This window comes from Sander lucioperca, chromosome 1, assembly GCF_008315115.2.
Source record: "Sander lucioperca isolate FBNREF2018 chromosome 1, SLUC_FBN_1.2, whole genome shotgun sequence".
NCBI lineage: Eukaryota > Metazoa > Chordata > Actinopteri > Perciformes > Percidae > Sander > Sander lucioperca.
This window is the reverse complement of record NC_050173.1, coordinates 9,973,883-9,994,290: the sequence shown is the minus strand read 5'-3', so window position 1 is coordinate 9,994,290 and position 20,408 is coordinate 9,973,883. Positions and strand designations below refer to the sequence as shown.

The 20,408-nt window shown below is 38.7% G+C and overlaps 3 protein-coding genes across 7 annotated transcripts; 1 reads left to right on the top strand and 2 right to left on the bottom strand.

The window, feature by feature from the left end:
- Positions 1–1,505: 1,505 nt before the first annotated feature.
- pcyox1 (prenylcysteine oxidase 1) lies at positions 1,506–7,915 on the bottom strand. 3 transcript variants are annotated; one of them, XM_035993488.1, is made up of 7 exons: positions 7,675–7,915; positions 7,304–7,463; positions 4,773–4,979; positions 4,484–4,658; positions 4,134–4,345; positions 3,870–4,022; positions 1,506–3,741 (listed from the first exon to the last, which is right to left on the bottom strand). In XM_035993488.1, the coding sequence occupies exons 2-7, from the start codon at positions 7,422–7,424 to the stop codon at positions 3,071–3,073; spliced, it is 1,539 nt and encodes a 512-aa protein (XP_035849381.1). In that variant the 5' UTR covers positions 7,425–7,463; positions 7,675–7,915; the 3' UTR covers positions 1,506–3,070. The 3 variants fall into 3 exon arrangements, with proteins under 3 accessions (XP_035849381.1, XP_031133864.1, XP_031133865.1); XM_031278004.2 differs by having other exon boundaries at positions 7,304–7,448; positions 7,662–7,897; XM_031278005.2 differs by having other exon boundaries at positions 7,304–7,448; positions 7,675–7,897.
- Positions 7,916–8,664: 749 nt separating this feature from the next.
- Positions 8,665–10,293, top strand: fam136a (family with sequence similarity 136 member A). Its single transcript, XM_031278052.2, has 3 exons — positions 8,665–8,968; positions 9,093–9,233; positions 9,679–10,293. Exons 1-3 carry the CDS (start codon positions 8,882–8,884, stop codon positions 9,865–9,867), a joined length of 417 nt encoding a protein of 138 aa, XP_031133912.1. The 5' UTR covers positions 8,665–8,881; the 3' UTR covers positions 9,868–10,293.
- A 394-nt stretch (positions 10,294–10,687) lies between these two features.
- gmcl1 (germ cell-less, spermatogenesis associated) lies at positions 10,688–19,329 on the bottom strand. 3 transcript variants are annotated; one of them, XM_031278046.2, is made up of 15 exons: positions 18,923–19,329; positions 17,678–17,860; positions 17,439–17,562; positions 17,221–17,317; positions 17,024–17,121; positions 16,794–16,906; positions 16,621–16,686; positions 16,247–16,331; positions 16,059–16,149; positions 15,808–15,948; positions 15,306–15,375; positions 15,084–15,159; positions 14,838–14,983; positions 13,720–13,807; positions 10,688–13,600 (listed from the first exon to the last, which is right to left on the bottom strand). In XM_031278046.2, the coding sequence occupies exons 2-15, from the start codon at positions 17,851–17,853 to the stop codon at positions 13,460–13,462; spliced, it is 1,512 nt and encodes a 503-aa protein (XP_031133906.1). In that variant the 5' UTR covers positions 17,854–17,860; positions 18,923–19,329; the 3' UTR covers positions 10,688–13,459. The 3 variants fall into 3 exon arrangements, with proteins under 3 accessions (XP_031133906.1, XP_031133908.1, XP_031133909.1); XM_031278048.2 differs by having other exon boundaries at positions 17,678–17,855; XM_031278049.2 differs by lacking the exon at positions 18,923–19,329 and adding an exon at positions 18,198–18,218 and having other exon boundaries at positions 17,678–17,855.
- Positions 19,330–20,408: the final 1,079 nt, after the last annotated feature.

The following is a 20,408-nucleotide window of genomic DNA, read 5'->3' as shown; positions in this document are numbered from 1 at the left end:
GAAAATATATTACATTTTTTGAAAAACACCGGTCTAATTAAATGATTGTAATAGAATATAATAACACAGCTGCTTCTGTAAGGACTTTTGCGGTCTGTTGAGAAGACAAGTCTGTATGAAATATGCGCTTCTTACATAATGACATACATGTATTAGGAGTCGTTGCATGTCCGTCCCATCTGTTTCGGCAGGTAGTCGTTTTCGTCACAACACCGGAAGACAGTTCAGTTTAACCAGAAGGCAGAAGGTGGATGGAAAAAGAAGCCTGTATTTCATACAGACATTTCTTCTCAAGGGTATGTTTTTTGCCCGTTTTCTGAGATAATAATTTTTTTTTAAAGTAAATGAGATATGAGATATAAATAGATGGATAGCTCAATGGGTAATATTGACTTTTATGTGGGAGACTCAGGTTTGAATCTTGCTCAGGGAATGTTAACTTACTTTTCCCAGCCACCTTCCTGTTACACTGAAACGCCTTCCTGTTCAAATGAAATCCTCTCACGCAATACTGAAAGGAGCTCATAGACACAACTGAAACGCTCCATTAACACTACCGAAACACTCTAATAAACAATACTGAAATGCTTTCATAAACACTACTGAAACGCTCTCATAAACACTACTGAAACGCTCTCATATACACTATTAAAAATGAAATCCTGTTTCAGTTGTGTATATGAGTGTTTCAGTATTGCGTGTGAGAGCATTTGAGTAGTGTTTATGAGAGTGTTTCAGTTGTGTGTGTGGTTTCAAACTCCAGACAACAAGTAGTAAGTGCAAGTACATTAGCTCTAAATAGGTAATGCTACAAAGAGCCATATGAAAAGTGCAGTATCAAGAGAGATATATATACACACAATTTGGACGGCACATGCAGGCAGGCCAATCAGGAGGGAGTTGCAGTAGTCTAGACGTGAGATGACTAGAGCCTGAACCAGAACCTGAGCCGCCTTCTGTGTTAGAAGGGGATGTATTTTTCTGATGTTATGCAGCATGTATCTACACGATCGGGTAGTTGCAGCAATGTTGGCAGTGAAGGTTAGTTGGTCGTCAAGTGTCACACCCAGGTTTCTAGCAGTCTGGGTGGGAACTACCACAGAGTTGTCAATTGTTATAGTCAGGTCCTGGGTAGGAGAGCCTTTTGCTGGAAGAAAAAGACGCTCAGTCTTGTCAAGGTTGAGTTTCAGATGGTGTGTGGACATCCAAGAAGAGATATCAGTCAGACAGGCCGAGATACGTGTTGCTACTTGAGTTTCAGACTCTGGAAAGGAGAGAATTAGTTGGGTGTCATAGTAGCTGTGATAAGAAAAGCCGTGCGACTGAATGACGAGAGCCGAGAGAGATGGTGTACAGAGAGGACTGATCCCTGAGGAACCCCAGTTTTGAGTGGGCAAGGTTCTGAGGTAGATGCTCTCCAAGTTACCCGGTAGGTTCGGTCTGCCAGGTAAGATTTGAGCAATCTTACCTGGATTTAAACATAATTTAATGCAGACAAAAGCAGACATTGCCTCTTCCCTTTATTGTGATTGTAGACTCTTGCAAAACACACTGTTTCAGGTTTCAGTATTGATTCAAATCTGAAATCAAAAGTTTAGATTATAATTAAAAGCCTTGTTTTATTTGTACAGAAGAAGCCAGTCTAAATACTCCACATTGCTTTTTTTAGGTATTTACAAAAATAATTAAGTGCTAAACTGATTTTTTTTTTCTGTCAATTCAACTGCACTATTACTATTTTTGCTACAGTATGTCTTGACATATACTCAAACCAGAAAATGTCTTTCAAAAATCTAGAAAAATACACCTGCTCTTAAGAAACATTTAGCAAACTACAATTTCCTTCCCAAAGTGGTTAAAGAACATGAAAGTGGTTTAGGTAGGTACAGTAGGTTTAAAGTGACATGACATCTGGTAATGCACTACTTTAATACAGATTATCCTCCATGTTACAACAAAACACAGAAATGCATTCTATTCTTTTTAGTTTGGTCCTGTTGGCCTGGCTCTGATGACACAGGAAGACCCACAGGACAAATGATTTCTAAAACGATAGGGAGACTTATCATTTATTAAAGACGTAAGCCAATTACACTTTAATCTTTAAGGCACAATCATTGTTTTAACATGCTGAATTTATACACCTCGTTAGTGTTATTAGCCTGTCCAATTTTAGTCTTATTAACATTATCAGTACAATTAAATAGTAAGAAAAAACATGGACTTGTTAATCCTTTTCATAACTGACATCAAAACATTTGATTTGCAACGTCTTAGTGGCCCAAGTCTCTTGCTGACAGCTGTCTTTACTCACTAACAACGTATACAGTAGTCTGCTGAGGACGTAAAGAGGCTGAGAAATCATCGGAAGACCCATAAATCCATCTTGGATTACGTATCACCAACAAGTTGAGTTGCTGGATGTTAGCTGTACCATGTTCATAACAGAAGTAGTGCACATACGAAATATATAAAAATGACACACACGTACACAGAGGAACACTATGTGTCTACTGGAGTTCAGCGTGGTTAACAGTGATTACAAACTTCAGCACAGTACAATGTTGACCCACCTTTTAGTGCGATTTGTGCTATTGTTGCTGGTGAATTATGAACTGTGGCTACAGTTAGGGTGATTAAAGGATCATTCCAGTTGGTCTTTTTTTTCTTAGTTTTGGTCAACATTCCTATTGGTAATAACGTCGTACTCGCCAAGTTAACGGCTGAGAACTGTGAAAGCAGAGGCATCGCTAAAAACTTTCAACTTCAACTTTAAAACACCATATTTGAAGTGGTTGTGTGTGTACAAGTAGTTTTCCTGTGCAATGAGGGATTACTAAAGGGTTAACAATCAAATACAGTGGTTTAGATAAACTGGTTAAACTGTGATTGTTTGACTGCTCAAGTGTTTTGCCCTGTCAGACCTAATTGTAGCGACTGCTTTTCCCAGATCTTAGCAATTACTTTACTAAGTAAAAGATAGAGATGATGGCCAAAACTACAACAAGATCCAAATTGTAATAAACCAGGAATTGTTCTTGAAGTTTAAAGGGGTCAGAGTTCTCCCTCTTCAGAGTTCCCCTCTTAGTCTGATGTGCAGGTCTTCTTGGTCGATCTTGCTGACCTGTTGGTGCCAGCGGTGGTGTGCCAGCAGGGCCACATTCCTGGCAGAAATGGCGCTCATCTCCATGGCGCTTGCCGCCCACTCCACAGCGTTGAGGTAGTACAGCCGGTTGTGCAGGATGAAGGGAGGCGTCTTACGGTGCGGTGGGTGGTAAGAAGGATAAGCCAGCCACTGAGTCTCTGACACTGAATCCCAGGAGATGAACATGTCCTGCATCTGCTCCAGGGACAGCGGCTTTGGGGAGAACACCTTCCAGACTTTGGTCTGGCTGGCAGGGGGTCGCTTGTAACCCTGAGGGATGTACACAGGGTCAATAGAGCTCAGGCTGTTGAAGACAGAGTCCTTGGAGTCTGTGGTGAGGACGTCAGACACAGTGAACTCTGAGGCTAGCTCTGTGGTCCCGAGGTAGGACACGTTCAGCATGCCGTGGACCAGAGTGGAGACAGTCTGGTGGTAACGTCCGGGGTAATGAGCCGGGATTGGAGGGGAGAAGCCTGAGAATGTGATGTCAGACTTTCCCTGGTGAAGCGGTGTTGCTATTATTACTATGTCATACAGAGAGTGTGCTGGGCCTGATTCTTCAACATAATTAACCTCATAGAAACTGGTTGTGGTGCCTAAAAATAAGGGAGATGGAGGGAAGTTAAGATTAAATATTTGCCATTTAAAAAAAGTGTAAACATTCACATGAGAAATCCATTGTTTGGACCAGTTCCATACCGAATGTAGGAATGTTAAAAGGTACCTGTCTTTGATGGTCGAACTTTGACTAAAATGGAGGTCACTCTGGCAGGGATGAGCTCACTTTTGCTGTGGTACAGCAGTCCTGAGCACACTCTCTTATTTCCTCCTTCTACTGCCCACAGGCCTGAATCTGCTCCTGCTAATGACACTGCCCCTAGAAGACAAGAAATAGTCAATGTTACCTCTATTTGACAGCCTTTTCAACAAAAACCTTGAGATATGTGATAAACCAAATCCGAATCTTTCACGTCATTGTTAAACATACCCACGAAGCCGTTGATGCGGACACTTTGGCCATAGTTGACACGAGTGACAGGTGTGACAATATCGTTGAGGAAGATCTGCGAAAATCCTTCGCCCATCATTGCTTCCTCCGTCGTCTGATTCACCAGGGTAAGAAAACTATCGCCGCCCATGGCATGAAGGAGCCTATCCACACTGGAGAATGAGTAACCATACTGCTGATACTGGTAGATCCTGTGAATAAAGGGAATTCCCATGAGTATTAAGACACCCAACAGAACAAGGGACAGCAATTATATGTTGATATTCCTGGATCTCATGCTAAAAGAATAAAATTTAGGAGCCATGATGACAACTACTTTTCCTCCTCACCTCATAAATTTGTCCAAAATACTCTCCACCCACATATGCATTCGGAGAAAGTTGAACCCGTATCTCCAGAGCATGTGCAAGACATTTACTATATACCAGTCACTCTCTTCAAACGTGAGCTCTTTTCCATCAAAGATTGCCATTTTAGAGGGGACATTTTTCCTCGGAGGAATACCTGAAAAATCAACATAATGTAACAGGATTGCTCTCTCTAAGTTTCAAATATACTGACCTATGTAGCAATTACTAATGTGTTTGTGCTGAGTCTGTTGAACTTGGGATATGTTACCTAATTTTTCAATAAAGTGCTTCATATGTAGGTTCAGAGGATGGATCACTGAGCCTCCCGTCTCATACTCATGATCTCCTATGTTCACTGTTGCCAGTCGTCCGCCAACAGCACCAGGTTCAAACACATGGATCTGCACCCCGGCTCCAAACTCCTGCCTCAGGTAAAACGCTGCAGCTGTGCCACCAATGCCTGCTCCGACCACAGCTTTAAAGGAGCAATGACAACAAAGCAAACCAACACTGTAACACGTTCATCTGAAATCATTCTCTTGATTTTATTACCAGTGTTAATCAAATAAAATATTCATATGAATATTTTCATTTGATTAACACTGGTTATACTGGAGGTCCATATGCATATTTGTAATTTGAACTCTGCCCAATTTCATTTTATTTGACACCTGCAGCTTTATTTTTGTGAGATACTTAAAATAGACACATCTTAAATACAGTATTCTGCTAAGATCAGGGTTCATACGCATTTTAATCAATACTAATCCATGACTTTTTGGCAAATTTCCATGACTATGTATTCCTGAAAATGTCGGTCGACATTATACAATAAAGTTTACCCACAGAGATTTAACAATAAAATGAATGACAATTTATGTGGTTCATAGTGGGATTCGTAATATCGCGCCCCGAATAGAACGGTGCATGAAATACATTTATTAATCACATATTACTATACTGTGGTGCATGAAATACATTTATTAATCACATATTATTATACTGTGTTAAAAAAATAATTCCATGACTTTTCCAAAACTTGCTGGGTCTTTTTATGTTTCCAAAACCTTTCCAGGCCTGGAATTTGCATTTTTTTAAATTCCATTACTTTTCCAGGTTTTTTCAAAACGTATGAACCCTGTAAGATGCCATTTTTTTTAATTTTGTACTACAGCTGTAACAATTTAGTTTTTCATTATAGATTAATCTGACTATTATTATTATTTATGAATATTTTGTTATTGTTTTGATCATTTAGTCTACAAAATGTCCATCATATTTTCCCAGAGCTCAAGGTGACGTCTTGAAACAGCTTTTTTAATTTGAAACACAGTCCAATAACCCAGAAATTTACAATAATTGAAATTGAGAAAAACTGAAAATCCTTATATTTGAGAAGCTGGTATCAGCAAATATTTGGCATGTTTGCTTAATTAATGACAAAGTGCTTAATCTATTATCAGTATCAATTAAGTAACTGATTAATCAACTTATCAATTCTGTTCCCACTGAGGAGGCCTGTTTTGGTATCGGCAATATCATCTTAGAAGTGACCTACTGAGAACCTGATGCAGTTAAATAATAGGTAAAAAGATAAGATATATAAGAAAAAGATCCCATAAAATTATTGGTGCTCTTTCATATTGAATAACTGACTGATGAATTTGACAAGGGACTACAGGACGCCCAGGACAACCAATCAGCAGTTTAAATATTTCAGGTATTTATTAGGGGTGGGAAAAAAAAAAAAAGTATTATTAGATGCATCGCGATTCTCTCTAGAGCGATTTGATGCTTGATTCTGATAAGTTAATAATCGATTATTAAAAACATTTTTAAATTTTTAAAAAGTTACTGTCTCCAGACAAGTACAAATCGAAAAACAGAGTGACTGAAAGAGGATGAGCTAATGGACAACAACTTAGAGTTTAGGCAAGAGTGCAGAAAAAAACACACAAAAATGGCCAAAAGGAAAAAATAAATAAATGTTGTATATATACACATGATCTAATAAGACATACATAAAATAATTAGGCAAAACACATAGGCTGTTCATCTACTTTATCACATTACATCTGACCACCTCGTGTTCCTTGTTCTAAGAAGCCAATTATCCACCTTTAAACATGACTGAGGCTCTGACATGGAAGATTACTGGGACAGAAGGTGACTTTCACAAGCATGTTTAAGGCTTAAGCATGGAATGACTACAAAATAAAAAACTCAGTAGACAAAACATTTCATTAAAACTTGTGTGTGACAAATACTGTATATGTCAAAATCTAAGCTTTGTCTAGCTGCTTTGTCTAGGAAGTGATTAGCAAACTGAGTAGTAAACTCAGATTTATATGTATATTTTTAAAAATCACGCATGGAAATTTACATTAAAAAACTATTGCATCAAGATGCATCGATAATTGGTTTAGAATCGAATCGTTGGCCTCTGAATCGGAATCGAATCGTGAGGTGGGAATCAATTCCCACCCCTATATTTTATTGCAAATGCCAATAACATACTGTATAATTGAGTGTGCCACCTGTTAGCAACCTAATTTGCACAAAGTATGCCCTTTATGTAAATGAAGATGTCTGTTCAACTTGCTTGTATGTCAATGCAACTGCATTCTGGGTAATGTCACAGTGAGGTCACCCCCCACAGAAACATAATAAGAACCATAGTATAAATCTCTTGTGAGGCAGACTTTAGAAGATAGAAGAATCAGAACAAATAGAGGAGGTAGTTATAGAAAGGAGGATTGGTGTGTTTTTGTTTTTACATGCACCCTGGGACAGGCTTACCTATCTTTTTGGGTTGATCTTGCAGCTCTGGAGCTGAGGCTAGACTTCTTCTCCCAATTTGCCAAAGCCCCAGAAACAGCAGCGCTCTCAGTGACAAGGTTCGTGGATTCATTGTGGGCATCTAGCTAGTTCTCTACTGCACTATCTGTACACGAAGAATAAACACAACCCATGATCAGTTCCGCTAATAACTTGAAGGCAACAGTCTCTGTCAGTCTTGGTCAAAGGTTACTACCATAGGAGTTCAGACTCACGCAAAGAACAAAGGAAATATTAACATCACGTATTATACAACACTATCATGTCTTTCTAATATTTAAAAACTTTATAAAGAGAAAGCGTTCAGTGGTACAGTGACAGAGTGGACTCACTGTTTTAAAACTTAACGTTACTAAGGAAGAGGGTTGCTGTTGGTCCAAAAGCAGTTAGCCGTCACAGAGGTAATATCTTCTTCACCGTTACACTTCAAGATATATTCAACGCTTGATAAAACTTAGCAAAAGCTACTATACGAATATAACTGTCAATAACTAAACTTGTTCAACGGTTGAATCATGTCGAGGCGCCATGAACGTCTCTTACTATTCAGACACACTTCCGGGCACGTTTACGTTCGAATTTCACAATAAAGGCCGTGAACTCTTAATTCGAGATAAAAAAAAACGGAGATAAATGTGTCTTCAGGGGTCACCAACACGGTGCCCGCGGGCACCAGGTAGCCCCCAAGGACCACATGAGTAGCCCTCAGGCCTGTTCTAAAAATGAAAATTGAATATTGATATTATCTGTTTCCCACCTTGTTAAGTCATTGTTGATAATTATTGTGAGAAATCATTAACGTAATCAGTGTCTTCACATAGATGACTATCATTAATCATTAATAATCATATATAACTAAAGGCAAACTGAGCAAATTTGTTATTTCAGAAGAGTGTATCAAACTGGTAGCCCTTCGTATGACTCAGTACCCATGAAGTAGCTCTCAGTTTCAGAAAGGTTGGTGACCCCTGCTCCAGATGGACTGCAATGGAAAGGTGCAAAGTTTTTACGATGAAGATTGATTTGAGCCTCATCACGGTTCATATTATAACCTTTCAAAAGATACATTTTGACATATTTAAAAGAAATGTAAATAGACTATGAAAAATTTTGAATTATTTTAAATCCAGTTAGGATACTTTTGATCTGTGCAGTTTACTTGTGTGTGCATATGAAAAAGGGCTTGTAGAGGTTTGGAGCTACGTGGTAGTTGTCATCTCTCTTCTGTGATTTCTCACGAAAAGATAAGTACCATAGACTTAAGGATAAAAAAAAAATGGTTTGAAGTCACAAAACGGAAGAGGGTTTTTTTTTTTTCCTGACAGGTTGCGGAAGTAAAGCGGAAGTGGCGCAATCGTCTACTCATCTTGTAGCATGCTTGAATGGAGGTGACCTTAGTTATCATCAAATTGTAAAGTAGCCTGCAGGAACTTGCCGTGGACGCCGCGAATACGTCGCGTCAGTCCGGTCTAGTTTAGATGCTAAAGCTGAATCTTGAATATTAGTGAAGACTTTGCGGAGTGAGTAGGACAAACAGAGATGGCAGCGGCACATCAGGCACGCGTGCAAAATGAGGTGGAAGAAATGGTCCAAAGCCTGGAGAGGGACCACATCCGTGTAATGCAGGTAGGTGTCTTGCCTGTGAAACATGAACTGTGCATGCAGTAACAGTTACGTTGGTTTTCTACCAGTCTGATCTGTGCAGCACCTGTATCCATATCCATGTCTCAACTGTGTGTTCTTGCTGCAGGGTCGCATGTTCAGGTGCAGTGCAGACTGCTGTGATCGCTCCACAGACTCCATGTCTGTGGTGCATCAGTGCATCGAGAGGTGTCACACTCCTCTGGCCAAAGCTCAGGGACTGGTCACTTCAGAGCTAGAGAAGTTTCAGGTGAGGGGACATTTGAGTGTGTGGCATTTTTAAAAGTGAACGTTTGGTTTAAGTCTTTAGGTAACAGGTGTTCCAGCATGCTTTCAATGACAATAAGGTTATATTTCAGTGTGGCATTTCTAATCAAACCTGCCACAATATGTTGCATTTTATGGCACTATAAATAGTCATTTTTTCCTGTATTTTACATATTTGATGTAACATTTTATTGCATTTGTTTTATATCCCCTATATTCCTATAGCATTTACACATATTCCTTAAATTGTCAAAAAGGACAAGCCTAAACTTCCACCTATAGTTAGATGCAACATTTAAAAAACCTTCCAGCCCAGTTTCAGCCTAAATACTTAGTTGCATTTTCACCTGCAAATCTCTAAACATGTCTACTGGGACTTTTGTCTGTTTTTATTCAGTCTAAACCATCTCTCCTCTTTGACCCCTCAGGACCGTCTAACCAGATGCACGATGCACTGCAACGATAAAGCGAAGGATCTTTTCGACTCCGGTGCAAAGGAGCCAGCTGTTCGATCACTGATGGACAGTTGTGTGGGTAGTTGTGTGGACGACCATGTGAACCTGATCCCCAGTATGACTCGAAGACTTAAAGAGAATTTGGACTCTATACGGCAGTAAGGAGCGGGATGGATGACTCTCCGTCCTAAGACTCAGAATGAGGTCATTACACATACAGAAGCGCAGGGTCAGTCAACTCAGCCAGTTTGACCAGTAACAACTGAAGAGTAGAGGGCTGAAACACCATGAAAGGGTGGAGAGTAAAGTTTAAAATGTGTTGTGATGCAGAGCATGAAGAGCTTTGACAGGTTTTAGAGGCTGTGACTCTGAATGTTGGTGTGGAGATTTAAAACGGCTCACTGTGAGATTTGTTATTGTACTACGTGTATTTAACAAACGGTAACCTCCCTGGAGACTGGGAGCTGAAAGTTTCGTTAGATCTTATCTGCAACAAGAAAGAAATCCAATGATGCATCTTGTGTCGCGTCATTGTGTGTGAACAAGTTGCCAACTGAAACATGCATTAAAGTGTGCACTTACAAAAAAAAGAAGGAAAAACTCACTCGGTGCATATCTGAGTGTCAAAATTTAAAATAGTAAAAAAAAAAGTACACCACCCAATGAACATTATCCACATGTGCATCTATTCCTGCATGTAGTTTTGAATGTACTTTATGTTCAATTCTTCCAGCCATATTTAATTTCTAAAGGTTCTTTCCTGTATAAACCCTCTTGTCCCTTGCCATTTTATTGTTGAGTTGTTCTGTGATTGTCTGACCTGTCATGGTAAGATATGTTTATATATCTGAATTAAAAGTACTGTAGATCTACCTGTTTTTGGACTGCCTTACTTCCATGAAATCGACATGAGCTCTGCAAGTATTAAGACAAGACAATGGTGATGCTTTTCTTATTTTAATGACAGGTAAAATCATTATATACAAATTATGGTACAAAGAAGGCAACACTGTAAGGTGGCAGTATGAGTACCTGCAGGAGAACATTGTGCAGCAACAATTACAAGAAGCAGTAAACACACTGTAGATCTAATATAAACCCCACAACCTATTTATTTTGTCCAAATCTATGTTGTTTATTTAGAAAATTGTTGTAATGGAATCTAATATTGAGGAAACCATGGCAAGCCAACTGTTACTGGGATGTGAGATAGTCTCTGGCAGAACTCTTGACTAAATTCTTGTTTTTAGTCCTTTATAAATGTAGAATAAGTAACTGACTAAGAGGCTGGAGTCTTGATAAAAGCATCATCTCCAAACTTACATAGTTAGAAAGAAAGATCTTCTGTATCCTGGATTTGTTTTACCCAAAACATTTAGAAAGGGAAATTAAATTAATTCAAACTTTACTTCAGGGACCAGAACAGACTCTGCAGAGAAGCCAACTGAAAACAAAAGTTGTGCCACTCAGACAGAAAATACAGACAGGGGTCTTTCGCTCTGCTTCTTACATAATGTAGTTTACATCTTTTGGAAACGTCGTAATGCTTAATTGTCAGACAGCAGGTATGTTGACTGTAATATTTTTTTTAGTAATTTATTAAATAATTAATATGTGCCAAGCCTAAAATCTGCTAGTTTTTATCCAAGCTTTTTCATTCCTGATGAAGATCTGCTGTTGCTCCGACTGAACAGAGGAGATCAACCTGAATCTGGATCATTTTGCAGAGAATATGTTGTGTAGGACTGGTTGTTGAAGTTTTTCAGTGATCTAATAATTGAAAATGATACATGTATGCAATAAAGGATTAGTTATCACAATAAGTGGTAAATAAATCATTAATATATATAATAGACATTATTGCTGGACAGCTCTATCAAATATGTTCCAATGGGTTCCAATGAACGTCACTAAGTAGGAAATCAGGATTCAGCATAGAGGAAACTGTTGTAATATCTACAGAAGCATGAATAAATGTGCAGCTGTAGTAAAGACCTAGTTGGAGAAAGAGAAAGGATCGTGTGATAGCACCATAGCCCATGTGAATGGGCAGTTTTATTGGCTGTTGGAAATTGTATTTTCTTTTGCAAAAATAAATCCATACAAATACAATGAAGTCATAAAATAAATAAAAATAAAAAACACCTTAAACTTTATGACAGTTACAGCTATACAAGCGAGTCATACTGAGAATGTGTTGGCAGTACATTTCCGCTTTACAGGTTTTCAAAACAGCATGAGGTAACAGATTTACAAAACTGCCTAATCAATAGTACAAACGTGTACAACAACATAACTGCAAAGGTACTTCATGTGTTGATGGGAGCAGTCTAAACAGCGTGCCTTAATGTGTCAAGGGACAAACTGCACTGCAAAACAGGATCAGTGGATTTCAGTAACAGCAGTAAATGGAGATTTGACAGTGTAGCTGGTAAACACTACAGAATGTCTCAAAATCTGTAGTCTATCAACATTTCTGTTTGTTTGGAGTTTTCACATTATGCTGTGAACATCAGAAATGCTGGTATCAATGATTGTACGTCCAAGTGTAAACTGTGTAAATGAGGTTAACGCACAAAAACTCCTGAAGTGTCATGTCTCATGAATAAAGATTATTGGTTTAATCTGGATTATTGCCCTGACGATGCAGGTTTACATAGAGGTGTGTAACATAAGCATAGCTACTTGGGCTTCGTGACTTTACTTTTATCACTTGTATGCAATGTTGTTTTATAATGTGAATATTGCAGTAAATGTTATTTACAAAGTACAAAGGATTCTTGATACTGTGTATAATCTGGGAGTAGTGATGCGGTTTCCTCCAGTTTACTGAAGAGGTGGTGGACTTTCCAATCTGAAAAACAGAAGCTGCTCTTGTGTAGACTAGATTAAGACTGAGTGAGGTGGACCTCCAGGAGTTAAAAAGTGTTACAACACAGATTGAAACTGCTGCTTTACTGCATCTATCAGTTAGTTTTTTGCAATTCAAAAGTGATGCCTGTTGAGTGTCATCAGCTGCACTCCATTGGGGCAAGGGCGCTTACATGGAGTGCAGGTGGTATGTGGTAAGTGTTGGCAGAGATTGTACAATATCAGTAGCCCCAAGTCATGTGAAATATATGTCTGGATTGTTTAGGACACTGTTGGTATGTATGGTATGTTGTGTGCTTGCTGCACAGAGCTGTTAATTTAAATCAGTACAAAAGACAGGTGAGTTTTTGAGCGCGCCCATCAGTAGAGTGCAGGGCCACACCTCTCATCACAAGTATAACAACCATACAAGTCAATAAAGGTCCCTCTGGAGCTGTTCCCTCATGATGTTCCCGTATTCCAGGATGATAATGCCCCCATACACACTGATAAATGTTTCCAGAGTGGTTCCATTAATATAAATGACCTGGGGGTTTTCCATCTTGAGAAATGGTCCAACATCCCAGTGCAGACAGTTCATGGCAGAGGTCCAGAGTTTGAAGCTGCTTTGAAGACAAAGGTGGCCTAATCTCTCCTGGCCACTGTCTCTGTTACACTGTAAACCCCATGTATGTGTAGCTAATTCTTACTGTGCCAAAAACACTGGATACACAGATACAAAACATTTCCCTTAAACACCTCACTGTGTTACACAGCATGCAGATGGTATGTCCAATGTCAAAGTGAAAGTGTTAAATGTGGCGGTGGATTGTACGTACAAGCTTGTGTCAGTGTCTCAGCTTTCCCAGAAGAATAGTAGCAGTTAATGGCTGCTGAACAGGCATCAAGACACGCTGCGAGCAGTGCTTTCTTGTTCTGAGGAATCTGGACGAGGGTCAGAGTGAGGCGACGTATACAGGAAGTTACAGCACACGTAGAGGGGGAATGTTAACAACCGGCTGTCAAGGTTCATCACCACATACTCCTGAGTTATTGGAAGGAAAAGAGAAATATTAGGCAAGTCAAGAACAGCATCTTATGAAAGGTAATGAATGACACAGCAATTGAGCCATCTATATCTACAGGTTAACAGCGCTCACTGACCTGGTCTTTCTCGAGAGTGAGAAGCTGGTAACCTGTTGAGCGACTGCAGACCAGCTTTCCACGGCTATCAAAGGAGGCAAGACGTAACCTGAACAAATAACATGGTTAAAGGCAGGTTAAATACTTTACAATATTAAAGCTGCAGACACATACACATTGTTTTATTATTTGACATTTTGGGAAACACACTTATTTGCTTTCTTGCCGAGAGTTAGATGAGAAGACTGATACCACTCATATGTAGGTAAGATACTGTAAATATGAAACTACCAGTAGCTGGCTAACGTAGCTTAGCATAAAGACTTCTAACAGGGGAAAACAGCTAGCCTGGCTCCGTCCAGGGATAACATCTAACTGTGAAGTGAATGTGTTTCCCAAAATGTCGACCTATTTCCTTAGACAAACATTAAACACCCAGTTTCAATGCATGACAGTGGTGGGGGCGGTGATGGCGCAGTGGATATGACACCTACCTTTGGTGTGGGAGACTGGGGTTCGATTCCCACTGTGATACATCAACCAATGTGTCCCTGAGCAAGACACTTAACCCTAGTTGCTCCAGAGGCGTGCGACTTCTGACATATATAGCAATTGTAAGTCGCTTTGGATAAAAGCGTCAGCTAAATGACATGTAATGTAATGACGATTTACAATCCAATAAGCTCAGTTGTAAACATGTGGCTGTTATTTTAAATGGATAGCATGCTTTCTATAGCAATTTCAGTTAATACGATCAGAATGCTATAACAAGAACAACAAAATACAAATAACAGTCAATTGATTGTTGCTTAATCGTTAGAGAAGTTTATAACAACTAGTCATTTTAAATTAAGATGAAATATGTGCACAGCAAATTAGTAAACAGTTACCAATTCTGTTGCAGTTGAACTCCAATACGGATCCCCAACTTACAATGTCACTTACAATACATTATTGTGGATGTAAAGCAACTTTAACAAATAAAAAATTGCGACTCTTCTTCTTTTTTACAGATTATACCTGTAATTTGTATCAACTTTACAAAATCCTCATCTTAGTTTGCTTATTAAAGTCAATGATATAGACACACCTGTACGCAACATTCAGAAAAATATTCAAAGGTTGGCTGCAATACACACCGGAATGCCAGATGCCTTCGAGGTTGCAGACTCACAGCACCCCCACATGGCTGACTCAGAGTATTTCTTTTGAAGACTATGAAACGGTTTGTGTAGGTCACCAGCAGATCAAAACCAAAGTTAAAGCCTGTCCACCGCCAGCAGTACTGAAGAGAGGGAAATATTAGGGTTTTTTTCTGTAATAATTTAACATAATCCGTTATACAGGAGCAAAGGTTACTGTAGCAGCGAGACTGTCCGACTCACATCTCCATCTTTAGTCAGTTTCCTGCCGCACCTCATACTGCTCAGCTCAAACTCGTCTTTGTTGGCTTCCTGGGGACTAATGACAGACAGGTGCCTTTGTCATCGCAGCAGCATTAAAATCATATTCTATGCATACAGTTTTTGTGGTTATATAAAGACGAGACAGCAGCTGAAAAATACAGGTGACAGCATCACAATAGTTCAGTCTCAGCTTCTTCTCACCCATTATCATTGTCAAATTCTGTCCGGAGCATAGCGAACCACTGGTTTTTGTACACCGACGTTAACCAATCTGGAATACATTTGAATAGAAAAAATATATAAATATATATATATATATATATATATATATTTATATATTTATATATTTATTAACAGTGCATAAACACATGGAAAAGACAATTCCTAGATATGTAAATGTTAGGATGAACGATAATAACTCTAAGTCTAATTCGTTATACCACTAACAATGAAATTAAACAACTTAAGCAACTGAATTTATTACATAGATGGAAATAGAATATTGGTCTACATAACTGGGCTTATTGTTCCTAGTATGACCAATCAAGTAACGAGAAAGCCCATAACACTGATTTAAAATAAAATCCTTCACTGTATTCAAAACCACTTTACAGGTTTAATACTAGATATAAAAATACATTTTTCTGGAGCATAGAAGAAGCACATTTATGATTAAATTAGGTCAGACAGAAACACATCTTACCAGGGGGCAAAATATTGTCTCTCTCCAGAATGCGTGCAGATGCGAGATCATTGATAATATACTGGAGACGAACGTATTTGAACACTGAACGGAAAGGTTCACCCTCCTCTGTGTTCAAGAAGGGCTCTTTCTCACACAAGTCTGGAGAACAAAGTCAATTGGAATTAGAGTCCAACATGTGTGTGTGGCTACCAATGAAGAAAAATGCATATGAAGATCACTGCTTTTTATAAGATATGGCCTTACTGTACCTGTCCTGCGTTTGCAAAGCCACGCATCAGCATCAGCCAGAAGCTGCTTAATTGGGCCGTCCCATGACTGGTTGAGCTGCAGAAACATCCACTGCAGAGAGACATTACAAAGAGAGCTCTTAGAAAACAGGTCTCATGATACAGTGAGTGTATCTCAGAGTTATTAAAGTATATACAGTTTCACGTACTTTTTTCAGAGCAGTGTATACATCCATCTCCACCTGCATGACAAACAGGTCAGAGGACTGAATGAGCTGCTCCATCACCTCTGCCCTGTAAATGCAGGCCAGAGACAAATGGTGAGTATGATCCCAGACAATATTTTTTAAACCACGGTTTGAAACATAATTACTCAACACAGCAATTGAATTGACCTCATTAAAAAAGGTCACAGCACTAATGTGAGACCATTTTAATTAAGCAGCACATTGTAATCATGAGGTCCATGGTGATATAAAATTAGACCCAATACCTTCATTATCAGAAAAGTTACCCTGACACCTAAAGAAAGGATATAGGGTAGACGATGAAAACTAAAGAACTGTGAGCTGAGCACACATACCCAAGTTCTTTCATCAGGTCGACATTTTGGTGGGTCATCAGGTTGTTCAGAAGCCACTCAAGACACCTGCAGAAGGAGAAGCACCGACACATTATAAAGTGTGACATGTGTACACAGCATAAAATACTGTTTCACCTTTTAATAACTGTGATTTGAAATAATTAAAATCTGACTTTTTCATGACCAAATCCAAGCCATAGACGCTGGCACAAGCATAGTAGCCACACACGGTCTTCGCACTGATATTTTCCTTCATGGTCTCTCCACACTGCTGGATCAAACCATCCTGTAAACAACATACCATGAGACTTGATTCGATTTTGTATCATATGACTGCCATGTACAAAATCAAGATTGTAATTTTACATATGAGACAATAGCTGACTTCATTCAATGTACTGACCAGCTGTAGCATACAAGCAGCTGCAAGAATACTGACAACTCTGCTGGGCTTGATCAGAACATCATCCCGATACAGGGATCCAAATACGACTTGTAGAGCTAAAAACACACACGCACACGCACAAAAAAACATTCCATCAGTAGAACACATTAAGAAACAAACACAGTCGACTGCTGCTTTCTGTGAGGTCTTCTCACCTTCAGTGTCGATGTTCTGGTCAGGGATCTCCAAATTGATTTCCATCATGTTGGACTCCTTCCAAGAGCCGCTGAACATGCTGGAGAAATACCCTGACTGTAAAATACAACAAGGAGGGAAAGAAACAAGAAAAAGAAAGAGTATTAAAGACAATGATAACGCACATGAAAAAATCTATCACCGATTGTCTTTGTGGTGTTTTGTATTGATGTTTTACCTGACACAGGTACACTTTGTGGAGGTTCCACTCCTGTCCCAGAGCACAGATGCGAATGTCACTGTTCTCCCCATTCAGAAACAAAGTCTGATAAATGTATCGTGATGTGCTTTTCAATTTCTTCCTGTTCAAGTTTGGAAAACACAAACAAACAACAGAGAAGAGACAAAAACACATTTAAAAATATTGACGAGTTAAATATATTTGACACTGAATTGATTGCTTTAAACCAGCCTTGCCTGCGAGGTGTATCCAGTATGGCATCGTCCTCCTCTTGTTCACTGTCACAGTCACATGGGGCATTTCGTTTCCTCTTCTGACACTCACATCCATGCTTGTGGCTGTTATTTGTGCCCTCTGCAGCCTCCTCTGGTCCCTGAGAGGGGGACTGGAACCTACTGCCCAGACTTCCCATCTCTACACTTCCAAAGAGACGTAACACAAATAAAACAATCGTCAAATATAACAGTAAAAGTCAGCAGTCAAGTGATAAATGTCAGCTGCACTGTATCTTAGCATTGCAACAGAGCTGCATAGGTAAATATATTAAAATCATTAGATAAGATATTGTTAGGGACTTTGGCTTTTGCAGTATCGTGATGTAGCTTGTAGAGGTTCTTGTTACTTTTCCCTAGGCTTTCAACTACAAAAAATGTAACTCCTGATTAATCTGTTGATTCATTTTTCAATTAATTGACTGTTTAGTCTACAATAAAATGTCAGAAGATTATGAAAAATGGCAATTATAAATCCACAGACCCAAGGTGACATCTTTGAATTGCTTGTTTTGTCCAACCAACAGCTGAAAAGAACTGCAAATTCACACATTTGTGAAGCTGAAACAAGCATTTTTGTTTGATAAATGACTTGAATGATAGATTATTAAAATTGTTGCTGATTATCTGTTGATAGACAAATTGACAATTCATTTTAAGCACATTCACTTTTCCTAAAGGCTGCATTACAATTCAACGATGCAATTGCATTGACTTATTTCACTGCCTTATGAGGTTATATTCCACATTTTGCTAATATCTCAAACATGTGTGGTGGTATTTTGAATGTACCATTAATCATCTCCAAACTATAAGCACATCAAATACAGTGTAGGGTTATATGTACTTGGTAAAATCAACACTGAAATATAATCGTAGTACACGCCTTAATCAAAATTGCCATTATCTAGTTATATGTTCAAGAACAAAGCAAAAGACATTAAAACACATGTGTTAGTTAATGTGGGGCTTTCATAATCTACCTATCTAATTAAAAGAAAGGTATACATTTGGCCTAAAGGGCCTAGAGATTTACATGTGCTTGTATTTTTGAGTCTGAGTGCACAACAAAACAACACCTGAATTAAGTTGTATTAGCTAGCTACATTTGTCAATAACAGTCTGATGCAAGTGCTCCCTCCTGCAGCATATGCAAACCAGATGTACAGTACAGTATGTCTAACAAAAACAACGACTGAGCTCACTTACCTGACGAGTAGCACCGAGCAGGCTAAGGGAGATGTGTAGGGTTAATTTGTACGGTAAACACGGGCTGACTATCTCAGGTCAGAAAGTCTGTCAGACGTTGACTAGCCAGTTGAAGAGGAGCTAACCTCAGAGCTAGCTTAGCTGCCGGGATTCACAAACGAAAACAGTTCTGAAAACAATAACAGCGTTGCTTCTGACAAGCTACTACTTCACACAAGCCTCCACACCGCAACCTCCTCTTTGGTTCCAGTTAACTTACATTTTTTTCTTTTCTAAATAAGAGTAAGTGTTAACCCAGAGGGGTTGTCTGTACTGCCCTGAAAATCTGTAGCTGCTTTTGTTATTCTTCTTCTTTTGCTGGTTAGTAGTAGCATTCTACGTCACAGATGGCTGCTCTGCTCAACGGCGCCACCTGCCTGAGACGGACGGATTACACAAACATGGAAAACGTCCGTCAATTACAGCCTATGATCAAATCCATCTATTTGTTTGCATATGTCTAATTTTGTTTAATTGAATAATTAGTTTCCACAGCACCCATACCTTAACATCACCAGATATTAATCATCCCATAAAATAAAAAAACATGAAAACTTGATGACCAATTCTACACATTAGACGAGATTAACTCTGCTGACCAGTCTGTCGGTTCTTTTTGAGTCCATAGGGCACTGCCAAATCAACAGTGTTTAGGGTTATATGTTAATTCAGGCGCCTTTCAATGCAGTCTTATTTAAAGTCTACATTAGTAGACTTTAAATAAGACTGCATTGAAACTTTTGAGAGGCAAATGGTGATTTAATCATTTATGTCCAGAAAATCGTCCAAAATGTTTATATGAGCTATTAAATGGTATTGTGTTTTTTTTTTGTTTTTGTTTTTTTAAATTGATTTAAAAGACTAAGTTTAAGATATGTTCAATACTGAAAGCACAAAGGGTGGAACAGCCACCATTTCTTTTTGTGGGAAAATGTGACAACCCAGCATGCTCAATATTATATTAAAAAGAGTGTCAACTTATGCTTTCTATTGCTGAATTAAGAGGATAAAAACAGCTTTCGTTGTATTATACATTACACAAATAGCCTATAAATAATACTTAAAATTTCAAGGAGGAACTTGTCATTTGTCACCAATTATAGGTAAAATACTGTGTAGGCATATCCTTTATTTAATCAGGTTGTCTCACTGAGATCAGGATCTTCTTTGCAAGAGACCCGAATAAAGAAAAAGTATACAAAGTTTCCAATAATGAATGAATAATGTGTGATTATTTACATGGGTTTAAATGAAGAAATGCCTGCAAGAAAGTTTCTTGCAGGCATTTCTTCATTTAAACCCAACTCAGTTTCTCTAGTTAAAAACTGCTTGTAAACTAAGCACATAAATCCTAACTAAGCTCAGAGATTTGTCTCTATTTTCCCTGTAATTAGTGCCAAAAAACACAGTCTTTAATATCTACTAATGAAAACCCTCTGATGTGCCT

Excerpts from the sequence above, each read along its gene's own strand:
- pcyox1 (XM_035993488.1), bottom strand. The coding sequence starts at position 7,424 with ATGCCCACAATGAATCCACGAACCTTGTCACTGAGAGCGCTGCTGTTT. Across the intron at positions 4,980-7,303 it reads AGATCAACCCAAAAAGATAG|CTGTGGTCGGAGCAGGCATT; the intron begins GTAAGCCTGTCC and ends GCTCCTTTAAAG. Across the intron at positions 4,023-4,133 it reads CCGCATCAACGGCTTCGTGG|GGGCAGTGTCATTAGCAGGA; the intron begins GTATGTTTAACA and ends CTTGTCTTCTAG.
- fam136a (XM_031278052.2), top strand. The coding sequence starts at position 8,882 with ATGGCAGCGGCACATCAGGCACGCGTGCAAAATGAGGTGGAAGAAATG. Across the intron at positions 8,969-9,092 it reads ACCACATCCGTGTAATGCAG|GGTCGCATGTTCAGGTGCAG; the intron begins GTAGGTGTCTTG and ends TTCTTGCTGCAG. Across the intron at positions 9,234-9,678 it reads CAGAGCTAGAGAAGTTTCAG|GACCGTCTAACCAGATGCAC; the intron begins GTGAGGGGACAT and ends TTGACCCCTCAG.
- gmcl1 (XM_031278046.2), bottom strand. The coding sequence starts at position 17,853 with ATGGGAAGTCTGGGCAGTAGGTTCCAGTCCCCCTCTCAGGGACCAGAG. Across the intron at positions 17,563-17,677 it reads ATACTGGATACACCTCGCAG|GAAGAAATTGAAAAGCACAT; the intron begins GCAAGGCTGGTT and ends AAACTTGAACAG. Across the intron at positions 15,160-15,305 it reads GAATTTGACAATGATAATGG|TCCCCAGGAAGCCAACAAAG; the intron begins GTGAGAAGAAGC and ends GTCTGTCATTAG.